General features: G+C 47.7%; 1 protein-coding gene across 3 annotated transcripts in view; it reads left to right on the forward strand.

The window, feature by feature from the left end:
* The window catches only part of NCMAP (non-compact myelin associated protein), a 41,322-nt gene extending 21,507 nt beyond the window's left edge, over positions 1 to 19,815 (forward strand). The window contains exons 1-4 of one of the 3 annotated variants that reach the window (XM_053209080.1): positions 1,395 to 1,902; positions 10,960 to 11,048; positions 13,979 to 14,063; positions 17,045 to 19,815. In XM_053209080.1, the coding sequence (XP_053065055.1) occupies positions 10,967 to 11,048; positions 13,979 to 14,063; positions 17,045 to 17,186 (309 nt within the window). In that variant the 5' untranslated portion in view covers positions 1,395 to 1,902; positions 10,960 to 10,966 and the 3' untranslated portion in view covers positions 17,187 to 19,815. Of the gene's footprint in view, positions 1 to 1,394; positions 1,903 to 6,069; positions 7,728 to 10,959; positions 11,049 to 13,978; positions 14,064 to 17,044 lie in introns of those variants that run through there. The other 2 variants (XM_015075162.3, XM_053209083.1) reach the window with 2 other exon arrangements.
* The last annotated feature ends 555 nt before the right edge of the window (positions 19,816 to 20,370 follow it).

Raw genomic sequence — 20,370 nt, forward strand, 5'->3', positions numbered from 1 at the left:
AATCCTGAGATCAAGAGTCACGTGCTCTACCAACAGAGCTAGCCAGGCACCCCCTCTCTGCAGTTTTTGAAAGATAAAAATATATCCCAGACTTCGTTCCTCCCGGGATGATGCAAAGCTGAATTTGGCTGTTCCCTGTCATTTCCTATGGGCCGAGAGATTTGTCACGCTCGGTAGCCTGGAGAAACCATCCCTAAGTCACTGCAGAGCCTGAGAGCCGCTGGACAAAGTCAAAGGCTCTGCCTGTCTGGGGCGAGAGAGCCTGGCTCACCCACTCAGGGTGGTTTCTCTATTCTGTGAAGGGACTGGGGAGCCCATGGAGGGACCAGACAGCTGAAGGCATCCTCACACATCAGAGCAGGGCAGGGAGTGGATTTTCAAGACTGAAGGCTTTCTAAGCCCTTGGCAGGGGGGAGGTTTGGAAAGGACAGATTGAGAATGGTTGCCAGTTGACTGGGCAAACAAATCATGCAGATGGGACCAAATCCTGGCTGGCAGGGGCTGGGCTGGGGTGGTCCTTCGGGACAGACGAACTACAGATGGATGTATTTGAAGCTTAGGTTGGAGGTAGGTGCTGAGGCTTATGGGAAATCAGCTTGCGTGGCGGGAGTTGCCCACCTGAGCCCACATCCGCACCCATGTCCCCGCTGACCCAGGGTCCCCAGGACTCTCTCTGCTCCTCTCCAAAGCATTTCTCACATACTCCTTCCCAATGCATGCTGGTGCCCACCAATCTCTGGCTACGTGACCCACCTCCACATCCCCCACAGCGGCTAGGTACATCTCTTCAGGCACAGGAGGGGAGGCAAGAGTGGATTGAGTACAAACCTTGGGGCCAGAGAGATGAGAGTCTAAGTTCTATGTATTGGGCTGAGTGATGGCCCCCCATGGGATCCACATCCTACCCCCCAAAATGTGGGATCATGTTCCCTTACATGGCAAAGAGGAGTTTAAATTAACAGTTATGAGGGGCGCTGGGGTGGCTCAGCCGGTTAAGCATCGAACTTCGGCTCAGGTCATGATTCATGATTCATCTCATGCTTCAGATTGTGCGTTTCCCTCTCTCTCTCTGCCCCTCCCCTGCTCGCACTCTGTCTCTTCTGTCAAAAAAGAAAGAAAGAAACATTAAAAAAATTTTTTAGGGGCGCCTGGGTAGCTCAGTCGGTTGAGCGACCGACTTCGGCTCAGGTCACGATCTCATGGTTTGTGAGTTCGAGGTGAGTTCGAGCCCCGCGTCAGGCTCTGCGCTGACAGCTCAGAGCCTGGAGCCTACTTCTGATTCTGTGTCTCCGTCTCTCTCTGCCCCTCCCCCACTCATGCTCTGTCTCTCTCTGACTCAGAAATAAATAAACCTAAAAAAATTTTTTTAAATAAATAAAACAATAAAAATAAATTTAAATAAATTAATGGTTATGAGGTGGGGAAATTATACTGGGTTGCCTGGGTGGGGCCGATATAATCAAAAGTCTTTAGAAGAGTAAGGCAGGAGAGCCAGAGAGAAGGAGGCAAGATGATGGAAGCAGAGGTCAGGGACAGAGAGACAGGAAGATGCTACACTGTGAACTTGAGGGAACTCCACCGAGGGTGGACCTGGACGGCCAAGGAATGCCAGTGACCTGCCTGAGCTGGAAAAGACTAGGAAACGAGATTCTCCTCTAGAGCCTCCAAAAGGACCATGGCCCTGCCCTCACCTTGTTTTTAGCCCAGTGAGACTGATCTAGACTGCTGACGTCTAGAACTGTCAGAAAATTAACCTGTGTTGTTTTGAGTCACTTCCTTTGTGGTAATTCTTTACAGCAGCCCTAGGAAACGAACACCTAGATCGGCCATATGTTAGCACTGAGACCGTGGGCTGGCTGCCTAACTTCTCTGAGCCTCAGGTCCCTCGTCTGGAAGATAGAGGTAATATACATGAGGAAGTACATGGGAAGTCCTCGGCGTGGGAGTGGGTATACAGCAAGCCCTGGATGAACGGGCAGCTGTTGTGTTTGTGGTCATAGTCACCGTCGTCGTCACCACTGAGCGTCTGTCCGCAGACGTAAGTACAGACGGGACATTTCCCTTGTTGCCTGGACTTTCTCGGGTCGCAAGGACAGGGAACTGTCAAGACGTGGGCCGATCGCTCGACTCCAGTATTTCTCGACCTGGGGCGATCTGCCTCCCAGAAGATGCCTGGAAAGTCTAGAGACATTTTTTTTTTTTTAATGTTTATTTATTTTTGCCAGAGAGAGAGAGAGAGAGAGAGAGACAGAGCATGAGCGGGGGAGGGGCAGAGAGAGACAGAGACACAGAATCCAAAGCGGGCTCCAGGCTCTGAGCTGTCAGCACAGAGCCCGACGCGGGGCTCGAACTCACAAACCTTGAGATCATGACCTGAGCTGAAGTCGGATGCTCAACCGACTGAGCCACCCAGGTGCCCCTAAAGACATTTTTGGCTCTCACACCCCAAGGGTGCTGCTGGCATCTAGTGGGTAGAGGCCGGGGATGCCGGCCAAAGCCCCGGGCAGCCCCCGCAACAAAGAGTTGTCAAATGTAAACCGTGCCACGGTGGAGGAGCCCTGCCATCCGCTGAAGGTTCGTTGTGGCTCTTGGGCTCAACTATTAACGAGTAGAAAGAAGAGTGATCACAGGGCAGGCCCCTCAGAGTGTCCCCAGGAATATTGCTTACCTCCTGTGATGCTTGGCAGCCACGGGCAGCCTCAAGGTGGAAGGTGTGAGTTTGAGATGCAGCTTCTCCACTCGCTTGCTGTAAGACTTCGGGCGAGTCACTTCACGTCTCTGAGCCTCTGTTTTCCTGTCAGCAAAGTGGAGACGAGAAGGCCTGCCTTGTACTGATCAGATGAGAAAACGCGTGGAAGCCCGGTGCCTCGCACTTTGTCGGTGTCCCCTTAAATGGTCGTTCCCTTCCCTTCCTGACTAGAAGGTCAAGGGGGAATTAATTACTTCCCTCTGACGTATTCACGTAGGGGCATAAACTTTCTAACCTTTTAAACTTCTTCCCCCTTTGGGACAGTGGGACACACGGAGACTTACATGAGGGCCCGGATGTGGTTTGAGGACTTTTGGGAGCTGGCCCTTGGCTTGGGCCCCAAGACCGAGGGGCAAATGGAAGCCACGGGTCACATTCCAGCTCTAGGTCGGTCTCAACCACAACGCCCACAGGTCTCCCTCCTGCTGACTCCTGGCACGGCCCGTGTTGCCCTTCTGGCCCTAGGCAAAAATCCGCCTTGTGACCCCTTTCCTCTGGGATTTCTATTTATAACTTTTCATACATGGAACTTCCCAGGCTTGTAGGTCTTGGTTGGAAGCTCTTGGGACACCTTTCTTTCCGGTGTGGGCCACAAAAAATCAAAAAGGAAGGGTGTTCGAGCCAGAATTTGGCAGGATGGGTAAAAAAGACTTAAAAGATATGGTGGGCTTGAAACCCAGACTTCCAGATCCAAAGGCTACTCACCGCTTTTTCCTTAGGACTTTCGTATGATATTGACCAGACACCCCAGTGATCAGTGCTGGGTGAGGCATGAGGGGGGTGATCCCCACGAAATACTGATTGGAGGAAAGATCCTTAAAGGAAACAATTCCATTCTCAAACTCTGTGTCTGAGCTCTGGAGACGTGATCCCCATGGTTTTTCTTTGAATCCTCTTAGCGCGGTGTACACGGTGGGCCTGGTTGGATGAATGACAGGGAAAATGGACAGAGGAACAGGTGGAAGGATGAAAGTGTTTATAGTAGAGGGTGGGTGGCCGGGTATATGAGTGGATGGGTGGGTAAAAGAATGGATAAATACACGACATAAGAAATTTGCTTCCTCGTTTCAGGGAACCAACCAGAAGGATTCAGCATGTAATTGTGTATGACCCCAAATTCAGGAGAGCATTAAGCCAATTCAGACCCCACCTTTGGGAGCTGTGACACACAATGGGACAGAGTCACGCAGATAGGGCAGGCGGGGTGGGGGAGACGATGCAAAACCTAACAGGAATGGAGAGTCTAGGTGGTGGCCATTTAGGGTTCAGCTAGACTTGGGTCAACAGAACGTTTGAAGGCTCATTCCTAAGCGTCCTGTATGCGATGCTGCTGACAAGTCAGAACGCCTCTGTGTTCTCGGTTTGTTCCCAGTCTCAGCTGCCTTCGAGGAAGGATTCCTGCCGTCCAGCCTGAACGGCACACACTCTCCTCTCTCTCCTAACATCTCCAGAGTCAATATCTGCAAAGAAGAATGGGCTTTTGGAAAACACTGGTTCTTAAGAGAAGCTATGAATGGCTGCAGTGTAATAAATAGAACCACAGATTTGAAAATCCCTTAGTGATCACTAAGGGGGGTCATTTTATAGACAGGAAAAGGACCCAATGATCACTGGGTCATTTTATAGACAGGAAAACCAAGGTCCAGAGAAGGGAGAGGACTTTCCAGAGTCCCATGGCCAGTCAGTGGCAATGAGAGCCCTGGTCTCCTGGTTCTCACCCCAAGTTATGAATCTGTGGCACACGCTTCCCCACCCCATCCGGCAACCCTCATGCTCTACCCGTCCCTTTAGGATTTTGCCTTCCTGGCAGAGGTTTTACTGTTCCTCAGTGGAAATGCAAGAGCAGGTCAAACCCTCCAGAAGTCTAGTAAATCCCTCTTCCATTCCCCTCCCTGGGACACCATATTCATGGTTTGATTCTCTGACCTCCCTGTTCATACTTCAGTTTGGCCAAATGCAGCAAACACTTGACCCGGTGGAGGACTCGGGGCTCAAGGGCCAAGGAGAGCAGGGAGAGCACAGACTGATGTCAGAAGAAAAAAAAGAAGGGCCAGGAACTGACATTTACCGCTCACCCACCATCCACCAGGCACCCTGCTGGGTAATTATATCTCACTGATTCTCACAACCTTATGGGATAAAGGGTGTCATCCCTGTCTTACAAATGGAAACACCAAGGCCCACAAAACTGCCTCGGCTTATAGAGCTGGTCAGCGATGAGGCCAAGATCAAAACCCAGGTCTACCTGACCCCAAAGCCCTTGCCGGGTCATGAGCTCCTAGACAACGTGCGCTGTTATGACAGAGCACCAAAAGTTCTCAAGAGCCACCCAGAAGGAGCTGAGGACCCACATCAACAAGATCAAGGTTACCAGGGGCCAATGCAAAGTCTTGTATTTGAGCTCAAAATGACATTTGCACAAGAGCGTCGTGGAGACCTGGTTATTGGGCAGCAGCGGATCATAATATTGTCCGCATCGCAACGCAGCTGCTCTTGCCTTCTACTTCCAAAGCACTTTGCAGTTTAGAAAGCCTTTCCATTTACCAACCTCAGGGCTTTGACTGACTGGAAACGAGCATAAGACTAAGTCCGAAAAAGGTTTGGGGTTGTATCAATGGGGGCGGGGGGGGGGGGTGTGAACAGTATGCTGTGATTGCCGATAATGAGCTATTTGTTTGCATTAACCCAGGGTGATCTCAACAGACTTTGTGCACAGCCACTGTGCCAAATATATTACATGTTTTATCTCTGTTGATTCTCACAACGGACCCCGTGGAGCTTGCAACTCCTGTTTTACAGATCAGAAGACCAAGAGGTAAAGAAAGTCGACCAAGGCCACATAGCTAGAATTCAGGCTCAGGTCTGATAAGTATCAAGACAGATGTCATTCTGGACATTTCAGGCCCCCTCTGGAGTTATGTGTCCCGTTTGGGGTGCTTTATCTAAGGGAGACATTGGCACACAGCGAAATGAGGAAACCATGAAGGAAACTATCATTATGAAGATTGTTTGAAGGAGCTTAGAATATTTATCCTGGAAAAAAATAACCAGAGAACATATCACTGCTGTGTCCAAGGGCAGAAAGCTCCTTTAAAAGCAGATTGGGTTCGCAGGACTTTTACCAACCGTTTTGGGGTGGGGTTAAACGGGGTATACTGTAGCCAACTGCTATCGCCACCTATTGGTGGGAGGTAAAATTGCTGTGCTGTTACCGGCTGCTGTCATTGTTCTATCCTTGAAGTTTTGCGTTTCACCGTTCATACGTAGAGGTGCTTTCATTATTTTTTTTATTTTTTAAATGTTTATTTATTTTTAAGAGAGACAGAGCGCGAGCCAAGGTGGGGGGAGAGAGAGAGAGAGAGACACAGAATCTGAAGCAGGCTCCGAGCCGTCAGCACAGAGCCTGACGTGGGGTTCAAACTCACAAACCGTGAGATCATGACCTGAGCTAAAGTTGGATGTTTAACTGACTGAGCCACCAGGAACCCCCATAGAAGTGCTTTTAAACCCATCAGGGTGTCATGTGTAAGAGGTAGCACATTTACCTTCGTGGGAAGAGAATTAGGACTGATGGGTGAAAATTACAAGGTGGGATATTTTGGTTTCAACATGAAGGTTAATTTTCTGAAAAAAACATCCCCCAAACTCAAGAGGCTACTTGGGAATAGTGGGGCTCAAGTCTGTGGAAGAAACCACGTCATGCCGAGTTTTCCATGGTTCAGGAGGTGGGGAGAAATCGATCCCAGTGTTTTGGTGGGTGTAGGACATTCATGGGTGACCTACTCTGAGTTACCATTGGCCAGTTGCATAGCGGTCTGCCAGTGTTGGTCGTGTCTTTGTCGTCTTATCCAGGAGGGAGCTTTTAGGCCAGGCCAGAGGGAAAGAGGGTACCACTGAGGCAGAGGAGTAAGGGAAATATTTGGGACCGGTGGGATCTGGCAATGTTTATCTTCCAGATACGGCTCTAACACTTGACCAAGGGCTAGGGAGAGAGGAATGACTCAGAGAGTAAATGGTCCTGACCTTCCGTCACTTCCCAAACCAACCTCCCACACAGGACCGTTTGTAAACAACGCAAGGGAACAACAGTTCCTTGTAGATTCTGTAAATGTGATTAAGGTTCTGCTGAAGACAGAGGTTCAGAGTGTGCCCAAGGGTAGGGGCCAGGAGATAGGACCAGTCAGGGGTCTGGGGTCCGGGGCAAGGGCTGAGCTGCAGCCTGTGTGAGTTTTCTCATCAAAGCGTTACGCTGATTTAGGCCCTGGGTATTGGGCCATTTGTGTCCTGTGCGTTCCCTCGGAGGCAGTCCAGTGCGGGTTTATGGAGAAGGGGCTGCAGAATAGGACAGCCCCTGGCTTGACTCTGAGCCTGGCTACATATTAGCCTTGTGGGTTTAGGTTAATTGCTTCTCTACTGTGAGTCTGTTTCTTCATCTGTAGAAAGGGCAGTGATTGTGCCCTCCTTACCTGATAGGTATGGGGACTGAATGAGACCTCCCTTCATAAGGCACTGAGCACCATGTCTGGCACACGATTTATTATTATTATTGTTATTATTATTATTAAATTAACCTCTGTCTGTGAAAACCATTCTCCCCCTCCTGCACCCTCTTTGCTTTTCTATGGCCGTGAACCTCGTCACAGGCACATTTGACACTGAAATCCCCCTGCTGGACCTCACTTGGTTAACAAGAATCACTGGGTCCCACACATGAAAACACCCACATCCTTGGCCATCAGTGTTCCGCCACCCTCCCTCCCACCTTCTCTGATGTGGCAGGAACAGAGATGTCATTCAGAGCCTCGGGTCCGGACATAAGGCAAGAAATGCCCTGAGGTTACTCACTGTTCACTCAGAAGGAAGAGTAGCCGGCCCATCCGTAAGGAGGTCTGCACCCAGCACTGGGCACCCCCGAGGTCACCTTGAAGGGCCTGCAGAGGAATCTGTGTCCTGGTGGCCTTAGGCAGCTGCACTACTGGTCAGTGTGTGTATGTGTGTGTGTGTGTGTGTGTGTGTGTACATGTGCACATGTGCATATTTCTGTAGTTACCTGTCATGACCCCCTCTAGATGCCCAGGTGCCAAGAGCAGGTTGATGCCGTGGGAATTACACAGGCTTTGAAGTTTGCAGGGCCAGGTGCAAATGCCAGGTCTGTATCTTCCAGGCTGTATAAGCAGGGAGAGAGAGCTTGATATCCCCAAGCCTCAGGGCCCTCATTTGATCAAGGCAAGAGGAAAACCTGTTTTGCAATGCATTTGCTAATTGAATCAAGGCATGGATTAAAAAACAAACAAACAAAAACCTGGCAAAAGGTCTTGGCACATAGCAGGCACTTGGATAGTGGCTTCTGTCATTTTTGTGCATGTTGTTTCAGTGGCAGATGTGTCCACAGGCAGGGGTTAGCTTGTCCAGGGATTACACCATGTCTCTGTCACTAAGCGATCCTTGATCTGTGGCCACCTATTTGCTTCTCTTTTCTGTTTCTAAAAGGAATTGGAAGAAAGGATTATTGGTGAATCTTCTCAGCTTGATATTGGTAGGGATAGAAGCAGAAGGTTTTGGCAAAGCACAATAAAACTCTTTCCGATGGGACGGGGAGTGGGGGAGGTGGGGGCAGGTGCCTCTCACTGGGACTGGGAGTGGGGGGGCAGGGGGTGGGGGAAGACTTTCATCCCACGTTCCCCTACGGGTCCCTGTGTATTTTTGGAAAAAGAATTTTTTCTTGCTTTGACCTCCAGATCCACCTGTTTCTCATTGAGTTCGGTAAATGTTTGCTAATACCCACTACAATCCTGAGAACTACCATTTATTGAGCACTGAAAGCACTTTCCGTACTTAACCTCGAACCCTCAGCTCCCTTGGGAAAAGCTACCTCGTTTTACAAATGTGCAGCAAACCAAGCTGGGAGAAGTCCAGTCACTCGCTCCAGAACTTCTAACTGGCAGCGGTGAGAAGAGCCAGACGCTGTATCTGGGAGAGGTAGAAGGATATGAAAAAGACCCCGAGTAGCCTCTACCTTCAGGGCCCCGACAGTGAACACGGAAGGTTAACTAGCAGACACAGCGACTGAGACACGTGCCGTGGTGGCTTCTTGGCAGGGCGCTGCCGTGGGGGCAGAGGACAGATGGCTGATTCCGGCTGGGGGACGGGGAGTCCGCCTAGGGGTGGCTGGGCTCAATCTTGAAGGATGTGTTCATTTTGGAGGGGGAGCAGGCAGTGGAACATGGCCCGCGGGCCTGTTTCAGACAGTCAGGAGACAGGAAGCCCAGCCAGGAAGAAAGGTTGGCCCTTGCGGGAAGGTCAGGCAGAGCCCTGCAGGGCTCCTCGGGAGAGCCCGAGTTGCGTGGGTCCTAAGGCCCTAGGGTCTTTGGTAGGAAGAGACAGACAAGAACTGGGGGTTTTAGGCAGGGCCCCATGGCTTAAAGGAGGGCAGAGAAAGTGAAGGCAGAGGGGGTCTTTCTGAGTCTGAGGCCCCCACGGGGCGGGGCAAGCCACAGACTCCAGAGCCCCAGCCTGGGTGCAGTGACCTGTCCCCCCCCTCCCAAATGGAGGGACACTGACCCTTTTCCATCAGGAGCTGGGGGCCTAGGGAGCTGCTCTCAGGAGAGGCCCACGGGGGGGACCTGGGGAGGCCAAAGCCTGGGGCAGCCAGTCCGCCGACCGCAAAGACCAGGAACGACGGGGGAGGATGGAGTGGTCCGTTGTCACAGAGGTTGGGCAGAACTTGGTGTGAGGAGGCTAGGAAGAGGGCATGGAAACAGCCAGGGAAGGGTTTGTCCTGCCAGATACGCAAGTGTGGGCGCTGAGAGACAATTGTGTTGGAGCCCAAGAATGCCGTGATCAAACCTACGGCCTCTCTCACTAGAATGTGAGTTTCTGGAGGCAGGGAGTCTGTCTCGTATCTCGTAGTGTTGTTCCCAGCGCCTAGCACAGCGTCGGTCACTGAGTAGGTGTTCGATTCTGGAGGGATCTGGTGGGAGGATCTGGACGCTTGTTTCTGGGGGGGTGTGAGGTACTAGCCGCGTACCTCCTGGCTCACTCCTCAAGTGTAAGACCACGGGGGTGTGAGTTTGGATTCCTGTCGCTTTCGGGGCAAGGGGATAAGACCGTGCACTCGGCGAGTATGTTTGAGTCCAAGCTCCACGTCTTCCTCGCTGTGTGACTTTCGTCGAGTCACTCAACCGCCCTGAGCCTCAGTTTGCTCAGCAGCAAAATGAGATGATGCTTGAGAAGATTAATGAGTGAGCTGATAGAGCGTGTGAAGGTGCCTGTGACAGAGCCTGGTGGTCGCTCAACACGCATTATCTGTCCTCCTGCCGAGGGCTTTGTGCCACCTGGCCTTCGTCCTCTCTCCTCTCCTCCCAAACCGGGCCCGTCACTCAAGGCTCATTTCAATTTAGCTTTTCCTCGAAATCGTCGGTCACAACCCAATGATGGCTCATGTCACTGGCTGCTTAACAATAGTAGTCAAGGTTTCCCTCTGCTTATTTACTTGTTTATGTCCACCTCCTTAGATTGGAAACTTCTGAAAACAGGAACATCATTTCGAGCGTCGTAGGGGGTTTCTGACAGTCCCACCGGCATGGGAGGCGGGCGCCCTGGGTTACGTTCTAACTTGGGGCTCCATGAAGCTTTGGGGGCTTCACTTTCATCCGGAAGATGGCAATAATAGCCTCCCTCACAGAGTTTCTAGAAGACCAATTTAGACGTTCTGTGTGAAACCCAGGAGACATTTAATAAATATTGTTGAATTAATTTAAACTGCTCCGAAACATAAAGTTCTTCACAAATGTCAGGCATTAGTTTTAATTCTCCCTAGGAGACAGCGAAAGGCCTTTTATTTACTTGCTGCGAGGAGAAACCGCGTGCTTGAATATTCTCCCGTCATCCAGGTGAAGAACGAAAGAGGCGTTGTACAGGGATTATAAAGCTCACTCTGGTTGGTTTTTTTTTTTTTTTTTAACGTTTATTTATTTTTGAGACAGAGAGAGACACGGCATGAACGGGGGAGGGGCAGAGAGAGAGGGAGACACAGAATCGGAAGCAGGCTCCAGGCTCTGAGCCATCAGCCCAGAGCCCGACGCGGGGCTCGAACTCGCGGACCGCGAGATCGTGACCTGAGCTGAAGTCGGATGCTTAACCGACTGAGCCACCCAGGCGCCCCAAGCTCACTCTGGTTTTAAACAAAATGTCATCTTTGTTCTTACCAGGGTCGAGATGACCACGGCCACCCCGTTGGGGGGGACTACCTTCTTCTCACTGAACGTGACCACCAGAGAACAGGACTTTCTGTACAAGAGTAAGGTCAACTTGGCTTGGCGACCGGGGGAGGGAATGGCGGGAAGAGGACCGGGGGCAAGCTCATGGTGTAGAGGTCAAGAGCATGGGCTCTGGAGATGGACTGCCTGGGTCTCAGTCTTCGTTCGACCAGATGCCCGACATGACCACTGCGTGACCCTGAGCACATGACCTCACCGCTTTGTGTCTGATTTTTTGTCAGTAAGATGGGGATATCACGGAAGCTACTGCATGAGGTAGATGGGAAGACGAAACAATATAATCCATGTCAAGAGCTTAGAATAGTCTCGAGGCACACAAAGTACCTGATGAGTATTATTATTATCATTACTGCTATTACTGTTATTATCATCAGGGAGTTTGGGGGTCTAGAGGGCAATGGACTTTTGACTCTCACGTGAGATGTCTTTAAATGAGTCACCTTAAAATGTAACTATTTTCATCCCACGTTTGTAAGGCGAAAACATCCCATCAATTCACAAAGGAGTAAATGAGTAAAGCTGGGAGTAGTCTGGGAGACACCTGCCAGGAACAAGAGGTCCCCAGAAAGAAAAACTTGATGACCGCTCTTCAGAAAACCGCTGAATTGTATTAGGGGAAGTTGGGCCCATTTCTGTCATTTCTGTCGATGTCTCTGCACACGGAACAGGCCTCCCGACACTGAAGTGTTTCCCCGGTAAGAACAGCTCCAGACCATGTTAGTGGCAGGATGTGTCTCTTCCATGGAGACCCAGAAAACATCACTCTCGGGACACGGTCCCACATTAGCCTGCTTCCTGCCAGGTGGGGGGACCTTCAGAAACCTGCTGAAGTATTTCACAACAGTTCTCAAGGGAAATGTAGGGTAGCTAGAATTTTTGTCAGCAAGATGGGAATAATTCTGCTTTCATTTCACTAAAAGTGATGACTCTCAGCTAGGCAATTTGCCCCCTAGACAAAATTGCCAGATTTAGAAAATAAAATACAGGACACCCAGTTAAATTTGAGTTTAAGATAACCAATATTTGTTGAGTATAAGGATGTGCCAAGCAATGTTTGAGACACGCCAAAAAAATAATTCATGATTTGTCAGAAAGTCTCATTTTAAATAGGTATTCCATACTTCATCTGGCCACTCGACTACCAGGGGACACTTGACGATGTTTGGACACTTGCCTGTCACAGCTGGTGGGGAGGGAGAAGGTGTCATTGACATCTAGTGAGGGCAGAGATGGTGCTAAATATCCTACCATGCACAGGACAGTCCCCACAACAAAGGATTACCCAGACAAGGTTGAAAAACCATGAACTAAAAGTATTATCACTGGGCTCCACAGGAAGGAAAAAAAACCAAGTTATTCTATGATGGATCCCCCACCCCACCCCCTCTTTCTTTCCTTCTAGTCTTACTTCCTGTCAATATTTGCACGTAGTTTTGTTTTTGTTTTTGTTTGGTAAACCTTTTATAAGAGCATTGCATACCTTCCAAAAAATGCATGAATCCTAAGTGCACAGCTGGATGAATTTTCACAAAGTGAACACGCTTGTGTAACCAGCCCCCAGATCAAGAAACGAACCACGACCAGTTTCCCAGAAGTCCCAGCACCCCTTGCCACACGATCCCCACCTGCTCAAGGGAATCTGCTGTTCTGACCTCTCACACCAGACCTTAGTTCTACCTGGTTTTGAGCTTTATGTAAATAGAAACATATCATACATAGGCTTGGGTCTGGCTTCTTTTACTCAACATTATGTTTGCATGCACATATTTTAATGGTTGCAACACAATGTGTATATGCGGGTGTGGACATAATCTCGTATTCTATTTTTCACACATCATTCAAATTATAGTGTGATATTTCGTGAGAGGCATGCCACACCTTAGTAAACCATTCCTATATCTGGAATATAAATAGTTATCGTAACTAACATCGTCATTCATATAGCTTTTTCTGTATTTAGGATTATCCCCCAAGATAAACTCCCCAGAATCAAATAGATTGGCTTAAAGTATGACTCCCCCTTTGTGGTTTTTTTTTTTGCATTTTCAGTATCAATTCTGACAAGCATGTTGATCTTGAACATGGACTTAGAGGTGGACATTGGGAGTGGGCATTGATATTGAAATTAGAATCTGAGATATTAAGCTACAAGGACATTCACCATAGCCTTGTTTTTAATAGGGTAAAATTGAAAACAACATAAATATGCTTAATAGAGAATTGGTAAACGAGTCCAAACAATGGAGTGCTACATAACCATCAAAAGTCATGGAAAAAAATGCAACTGCATGGAAAGATGATTAGGATAGTGTTGTAAAACTGTGTATGGAACATTGTTCCATTTTTATCAAGTGCACATTTTCCCACTTTTATGACTACTTCCTTGAGGTGGATTTTCAGACATAGGATTAATACCTTTATTCAAAAAAGACCGGTAGATAGGTATTTAATATGCATATATGCATATACATGATCACACTGGAGAACGTCCATATGTGTAGATGATCAACAGTTCCTGGGGCCAAGAGTTCTTTATCCTCCCCCACCTTTTTTTTGCTTGCATTTATATTTTCAAAATATAACTACAAAAATCACATATTTCTTTTGTGTCATCAAGAAGAGGGACAGGCGCTTTGCTTGCCTGTTGACACAGGAAGCTTGATGCTATGTTAGGACTGATAACAACAGGATGGCCTGAGACAGAATTTTGGCAGGTGATGTGCTGAGGACTCTGCCCTCAAGCCCCATTGGGGGTAGGGGTACTCTGCCACTGTACATATGTATGTCTGTGTGCTGGGGTCAGCAGTCAGGGTCCCAGGACATCACATTCTCTGCCCCCCCTTGATCCAATGAGGATGCAGGATGCCCTGTGTAAGCCCCCCTGCCAGTCTCTGAACACTTCTCTTTATTTCAGTTCACACGTTTGCCATTTCCACCCCTCTCCTCGTAGGTTCCGGAGCCATCGTTGCTGCCATTGTCGTGGTTGTCATTATCATCTTCACCGTGATTCTGATCCTGCTGAAGATGTACAACAGGTACGGGACGCCCTGGGCTCTAGATGGTCTTGTCCCATCGGTGATGTCAGAATGAATGGGAACTGACACTGTGAGTGCCAGTCGCGTGCCCAGCGGTATCCCTAAGTCCGTCGTCAAGCGCTCTAACCCTTTGGGTGTCCTTTTTTGACATCTGTTCTGCTGTAGGAACCTCATGGTAATATTTTTGCATCTGGAGAAATATTTTTTACATACAATAATCATAATGACAATGATAATGGCCTTGAGCACTGTGGGAAGCCCTTGTATGTAACTTACAGTAATAGAGGAATATTTCAATCCTTTTCTCTCAGGGAGCCTTCTGCTAGGTTGTGTTGAGCAGACTACGTAAGTAGTTGAGGTTTCAAATACTGGAATGCCTGTACCCCAGCTCCACTTTCTGGGACCAAATAAGACAAAATATAATTTGATTTCATAAAGAATAAATGTTGGGGCCCCCGGGTGGCTCTGTCGGTTACACATCCAACTTTAGCTCAGGTCACGATCTGACGGTTCATGGGTTCAAGCCCCGCGTCGGGCTCTGTGCTGACAGCTCGGAGCCTGGAGCCTGCTTCAGATTCTCTGTCTCCCTCTCTCTCTGCCCCTCCCCTGCTCAGGCTCTGTCATTCTCTCTCTTAAGAACAAACAAACATTAAAAAAATGTTTTTAAATAAAGAATAAATGTTGTGTTATCACCTTATGTGTTAGCACCTCTAAGTCGCAACTTTGCTAGAAGGTATTCTTTCTAGGCAAGAAATTAAAATAAAGAGACTATAAACACAACCACATCATAGCAGACTTGGAAGCCGTTAAAAAAAAAAAAGATATTATAGAAGAGTTTTATTGATGAGGACAACCATTTACAGTATATCGTCGGTTTACAAAAATAATGTATACGTTATGACTATACATGTGGATTACACACACACACTCAAGAAACATTCAAACGATACACAGCAAAGTATTGACAACCAGTGTGTCTGCACAATGGGATTGCTATTTGGTTTGTTGGTTGGTTTTTGCAGAGGTGCATATATTTATTTATTTTCGAGGAGGTGGAAACATGCATTGTTTTTATTTATTTTTAAATGTTTACTTATTTTTGAAGGAAAGAGAGAGCATGAGCAGGGGAGGGGCAGAGAGAGAGGGAGACACAGAATCCGAAGCAGGCTTCAGGCTCTGAGCTATCAGCGCAGAGCCTGATGTGGGGCTTGAACCCACGAACTGCGAGATCATGACCTGAGCTGAAGTCAGTCACTTAACTGACTGAGCCACCCAGGTGGCCCAAGATGCATTGCTTTTATAATAATGTTAATGTTATTTATAAAACATGTATTATATGTTTTATATTATATATTATGTATATATTATATATATATATCTCATATATATTATATAACATATATTGATCTCTTAATATGTGCCAGGCATGATTCCAAGCTCCTTGTATGTATTAACTCATTTAATCCCCCACAACAACCCCACAAGGGGGTAATTTTATACCCCCCCAATTTTGTAGGTGTGAAACAGGCACCAGGAAATGAGCTAACTACTCAGCCCTCCGTGACAGAGTTGGGATTCAAAGCCAGTACATGTGGTTTCAAAGAAAATGCTCCCACCACTACATGTAATAATAATAACACTTAATAAGTTATTATTAATAGGGGGGGGGTATTGCAATTTGGATCCATCCCAGACCAGGAAGTGGCATCAAACCACAATGTCTGCCCTTCATTCCTGTCCATCATTCCTGCGCTCTGAGTCTGTTTTCTGGAGTGTAATTGGATGGAGACTCTACTCACCAGTTTACAGTGATGCCTGGGCTGAAATGGAGAGACCAGGGTTCAGTCTTTGGTCTCTTAAAGGCAGCCAAGTCATTTAACCTCTCTGTGCCTCAGTTTTGTCATCTTTATTTTTTTAAGTTTATTTATTTATTCTGAGAGAGAGCAGGGGGAAGAGAGAGAGAGAGAGAACGCACAAGCAGCAGGGGAGGGGAAGAAAGAGGGAGAGAGAATCCCAAGCAGGCTCCGCACTTTCATCGAGGATCCTGATGCAGGGCTCCATCTCATGAACCGTGAGATCATGACCTGAGCCGAAATCAGGAGTCTGGTGCTTGTCCGACTGAGCCATCCAGGCGCCCTGATTATGTCATCTTTAAAGTGGAAAGCTCTCCAAGTGTGATAACTGAGTGATGATTACATCGAGAATGCCATTGTTTTGAGGAATATTCAGGGGTGAAGTGGCATGACCTTTGCAACTAACTCAAATGGTTCATGATTAAAAAAAAACAACTGTGTGCGCGCGCGCGCGTGTGTGTGTGTGTGTGTGTGTGTGTGTGTGTGTGAATGGAGAGAGGGGGGCAGGAGAGAGAGAAGGCAAATGTGGCAAACTGCCAGCCATCAGAAAATTGTTCCATGAAGGATGTTCAGATACTAATTGTACTGTTTGTGCAACTTTTCTGAGCATTTGAAATTAAAAAAAAAAAAGAATTATGTTAGGTCAACAAGATGAAATTTCATGCAGACGTTAGAATTAATGATTGTTGCCAGTCACTGCGTTTTCTGGCATATAAAATGAAAGACTGGATATACATTTTGAGTCCGTTCTCTTTTCAACTACATAAAAAGTTCTTAAATATTTCTAGCAATAAACTTAGGAAGCACAATGAAACTGCAAAATGTAACTCACGCTACGGCTTTGGACAGAAAAAAAACCATAACATCTTCATTTCGTCTCTAATAATAGTCACCTATCTGACACCATTCGTTAACAGGGGGAAAAATACAATTAAATATCTAATCTAGGTTACACAAAAAATGGAAGGGTCAGACTAGCTGAAGTCTAAGGGCCCTCCCACTTGCAAAATTCTGTAGTTGGCCATCAAGCAATGCGATTTAACGATGATCCACGTCAATCCCGTCAGAGCCAAAATCATTGAGTCTATGGGGCAGAAGACTCCAACATGCATGCGTATCTCGTTCCAGGAAAATGAGGACAAGGCGGGAACTGGAACCCAAGGGGCCCAGGCCATCCTCCCCTTCTGCCTTGGGCCCAAACAGCAACAGCGGCCAACACCCTGCAACTGTGACCTTCAGCCCTGTTGACGTCCACATGGAGACTCGGTGACCCCCACCCTGGTGCTATCTTGGCCACCATCCAAAGAGCCTTCTCCCGTCAAGACCCAGAAGCACATTTCTCCTCTGGCAGCTTCATTATGAGTTCCTTCTGGTCGACAGGGGCGTCTCTTATTCAATTCCTGATGCTTCAGGCAACCCCTAACCCTGTCCCACCCTGCACCACCCTGGCTATGTCCATATCCCTATTGCCCCCCCTTACAAAAAGCTATGGAACATTCTTTTGTGATCTGATGAGGTAGACCCAGGTTGGGAATCCACTGAAATGGATGTGGCTGTCTTCCCCAAACACAGTTGCTAGACAGACAGACAGACGCATAGCCCAGGAGTCTTCTGGTCAGGAGGCAGGGGTTAGGGCATGCCCCCGAGTGTACAACAGGGTCTGCCACTGGGGTCAGATCAGAATGAGTGCCATCTATATCCACGGCTTTGCAGAGCAAAGTATTCAGTCCCATTAATCAGGCACGGGGGAACTAACTTGGGCTAACTAACCAGAAAACCAGCTTGTTAATTTATAACTTGTTCCAGTACTGGAGGACCGCTAGCTAGCTCACGACAACCGGTCAGCACGTTTCTCCCTCTTTGAGAAACGCTATGGGAGAAACTAAATTCTTCTTGAAATGTTTCTACTTCATTTGTAAAGAGTCCGAGAGGGACTAGGGTGACCTTGAGGAATGATGGCCTCTAGGGCAAAAGCTTATTGCTGTGTCGCTGGGCCTTGAATGAGTCTGGGGCTAGTCAGAGCCCCTCTTCTCCCTTTGGGGCTGCGTTAAGCCTGACTCAGCCTCATTTCCTGGCTCTCCTCTATTTGGATTCCCAGCAATCCTCTCTGTCCGGGTAAACCTTCCTTCCAAGGACCAGTATTAGAGACTGATAAGATTACAGCCCCGTGTATGTTACCTGCGCCCTTCCCGGTCACCTTGCAGAGATTCAGGGCACGGTCTCAGCACCACATTCGCACACCATGTCTCTGCACAGAGCTGATCTTTTCGACTCTTTAGCCTGGAGAACAATCTGTTGAGAGGGGAAAGCATTTTTGAGATTAAGAAGACTTGTCTCCCAAGACCTGCCGCCTGGTCGTGTGGCCTTGGAAGAGTGACTTGAGCGCTCCATAGTTGGTTTGCTAACCCCAAAGTGGGAATGATGACATCTGCCCCCCCGGGGTTACGATAATCAGCCACGGACGTAGTGAAGCACCAGGGGTAGTGCACGGCACCCAACAGATGCTTAATAAATGACAGCCAGCATTGTTTATGGCAGTCAGAATAGGTCTTAAAATCAATGGGTCCGTTACCGTAGTTGTACTCTTTCTCTCTCAAAAAGCTGGTTTTTAATCAGTTGTGCATCTTACCGTTGAAGGCATCTTGGAAGCAAGGTAATAAATCCTTCTCCCGTTCTAGAAAGTAACACACGCTGCCCTTTAACCTCACATTCTAGGAGTGTCTCCCTCTTGGAGTCAGAAATCTCCTTTGAGGGGAAATCGAGGGTCAGGAAGGTAAAAAGACTGACCCAGGGTCACAGAGTCCTGCCATCCCATGATAAAAATGCTCACTTGAATATGTCTGGAAAAATGCTTGCAAATTCGTCCTCCCCAGACAACATTTGTCCCTACTGTGTTTAAATATCCACCAAGTACCAGGTCCTTGGCAAGATGCTTTCACATAAATTGTCCCACAGGATTTATTTTTCCCAATAATCCTGGGAGGTATTATTTTTTTCTGTTTGCAGGTGAGAATTGCAAACTCAAGGAGAAAGGTACTTGCCCAAAGTCCCACAGCTATTAAGTTGCAAAGACAAGACTCAAACTCACGTCTCTTCGACTCCAAAGTCCCTCTCTCTCTGTTGTACCAAATTATTCCCTAACCTCCTGGCTCAAAACACAAGAGTGTGAGCCAAACAAGAGGAGGACAGGGGTCCATGTGTCTGAGCGGAAGTCAGGAATCTAGCTTCCAAACTAACAGTGGGGACAAAGCCATTCTGGTAGCCTCCTTTGGGCTTCCATGATTGGAGCCAAAGGACCCCTTTCTAAGCCCATGGAAGCCCTAAGGATTCTCGTCTCATTTCCCCTAACATTTTCCCCAAGGAGCAAGGGGTAGAATGGCATCCAACCAGGGCAAAGCCATTTCCTTAAGGGCTCAAACCCCAAATAGATATGTTTCCCAAAGATATTCTGCTTTAAAAAAAAAAGACGTTGGGAATGTTCCAGCCCTAAAACCAAACTCTTCTACCCATAGTGAAATCTAGTAATTCCGACCAGAGGAATTATCCTCTGGTCTATGTTGTTCTGCTAAATGAAAGCTTGGAAGTGAAGGAGGGGAGAGAGGGAAAGAGGAAAGAGGAAGGCCAAGAAAAGGGTTTTAGTGTTTTCTTTTTAACTAATGGAGATAACTCAGTAATCCTTTATGGGCCCCTATGTGGAAGTTGAGGTGCCACTAAACACATTAAGTCATGGTCCCCGTTCTCAAAGAGTCTGCAGCCGGTCTCCCGAGACAGGGATCTTGCAACACTGCAGAATTATTTCATTTCTGACAGGTGCATTTCCTAACAGCAGATGCTGCCTTATTGGGCCACTGAGTCAATAAAAGATACTAAACATCTAAAGAAAAATGTCTAAAAATAAAGAGGTTCAAACCAAACATTCCTTGAGTTGACTTCAATTTCATTTAGAGTTAACAAATACCTTTCCTAGGAACTTCCTTTCCCTGACACTGTAAATAGGGTTCTGCAGGGAAGCCTGAGCTATTTTGAAACTGTGCCGTCGCTTCTAAAGGCCGATGGAAAGGGTGGGCTGCCAGGCCTTCCGTGAGTTAGGAAACTTGTTAATTTGATTAACTATTAGAAAAGGAATCTCACTTGAAAGCCTGCTGTTAAACACGAGACGAACTAAGATGTCAAAGTTTGGGGACCGCTGGGAGATATATATATATATATATATATAGGCATTTTATACCCACCAGCTCCTCTAAACACAACTCCCATGCGTAGGACCCATCATTATTTCTACTTTTTTGGATAAGGAAACGGTCTCAGGGAGGTAGCTTGTCATTGGGTGATGCCATGGACGTGTGTCCCTCTTTTGGTGGCCATTCTTGCGTTTAGAGAGTCTGCTACTTTAAGAGGCAAGAACACCTCCTGCTAAAGCTGAAGAGGACAGACACTTATTTTCCTGGAGTCCC

The sequence above is a fragment of the Acinonyx jubatus genome, chromosome C1 (genome assembly GCF_027475565.1).
Source record: "Acinonyx jubatus isolate Ajub_Pintada_27869175 chromosome C1, VMU_Ajub_asm_v1.0, whole genome shotgun sequence".
Classification (NCBI taxonomy): domain Eukaryota; kingdom Metazoa; phylum Chordata; class Mammalia; order Carnivora; family Felidae; genus Acinonyx; species Acinonyx jubatus.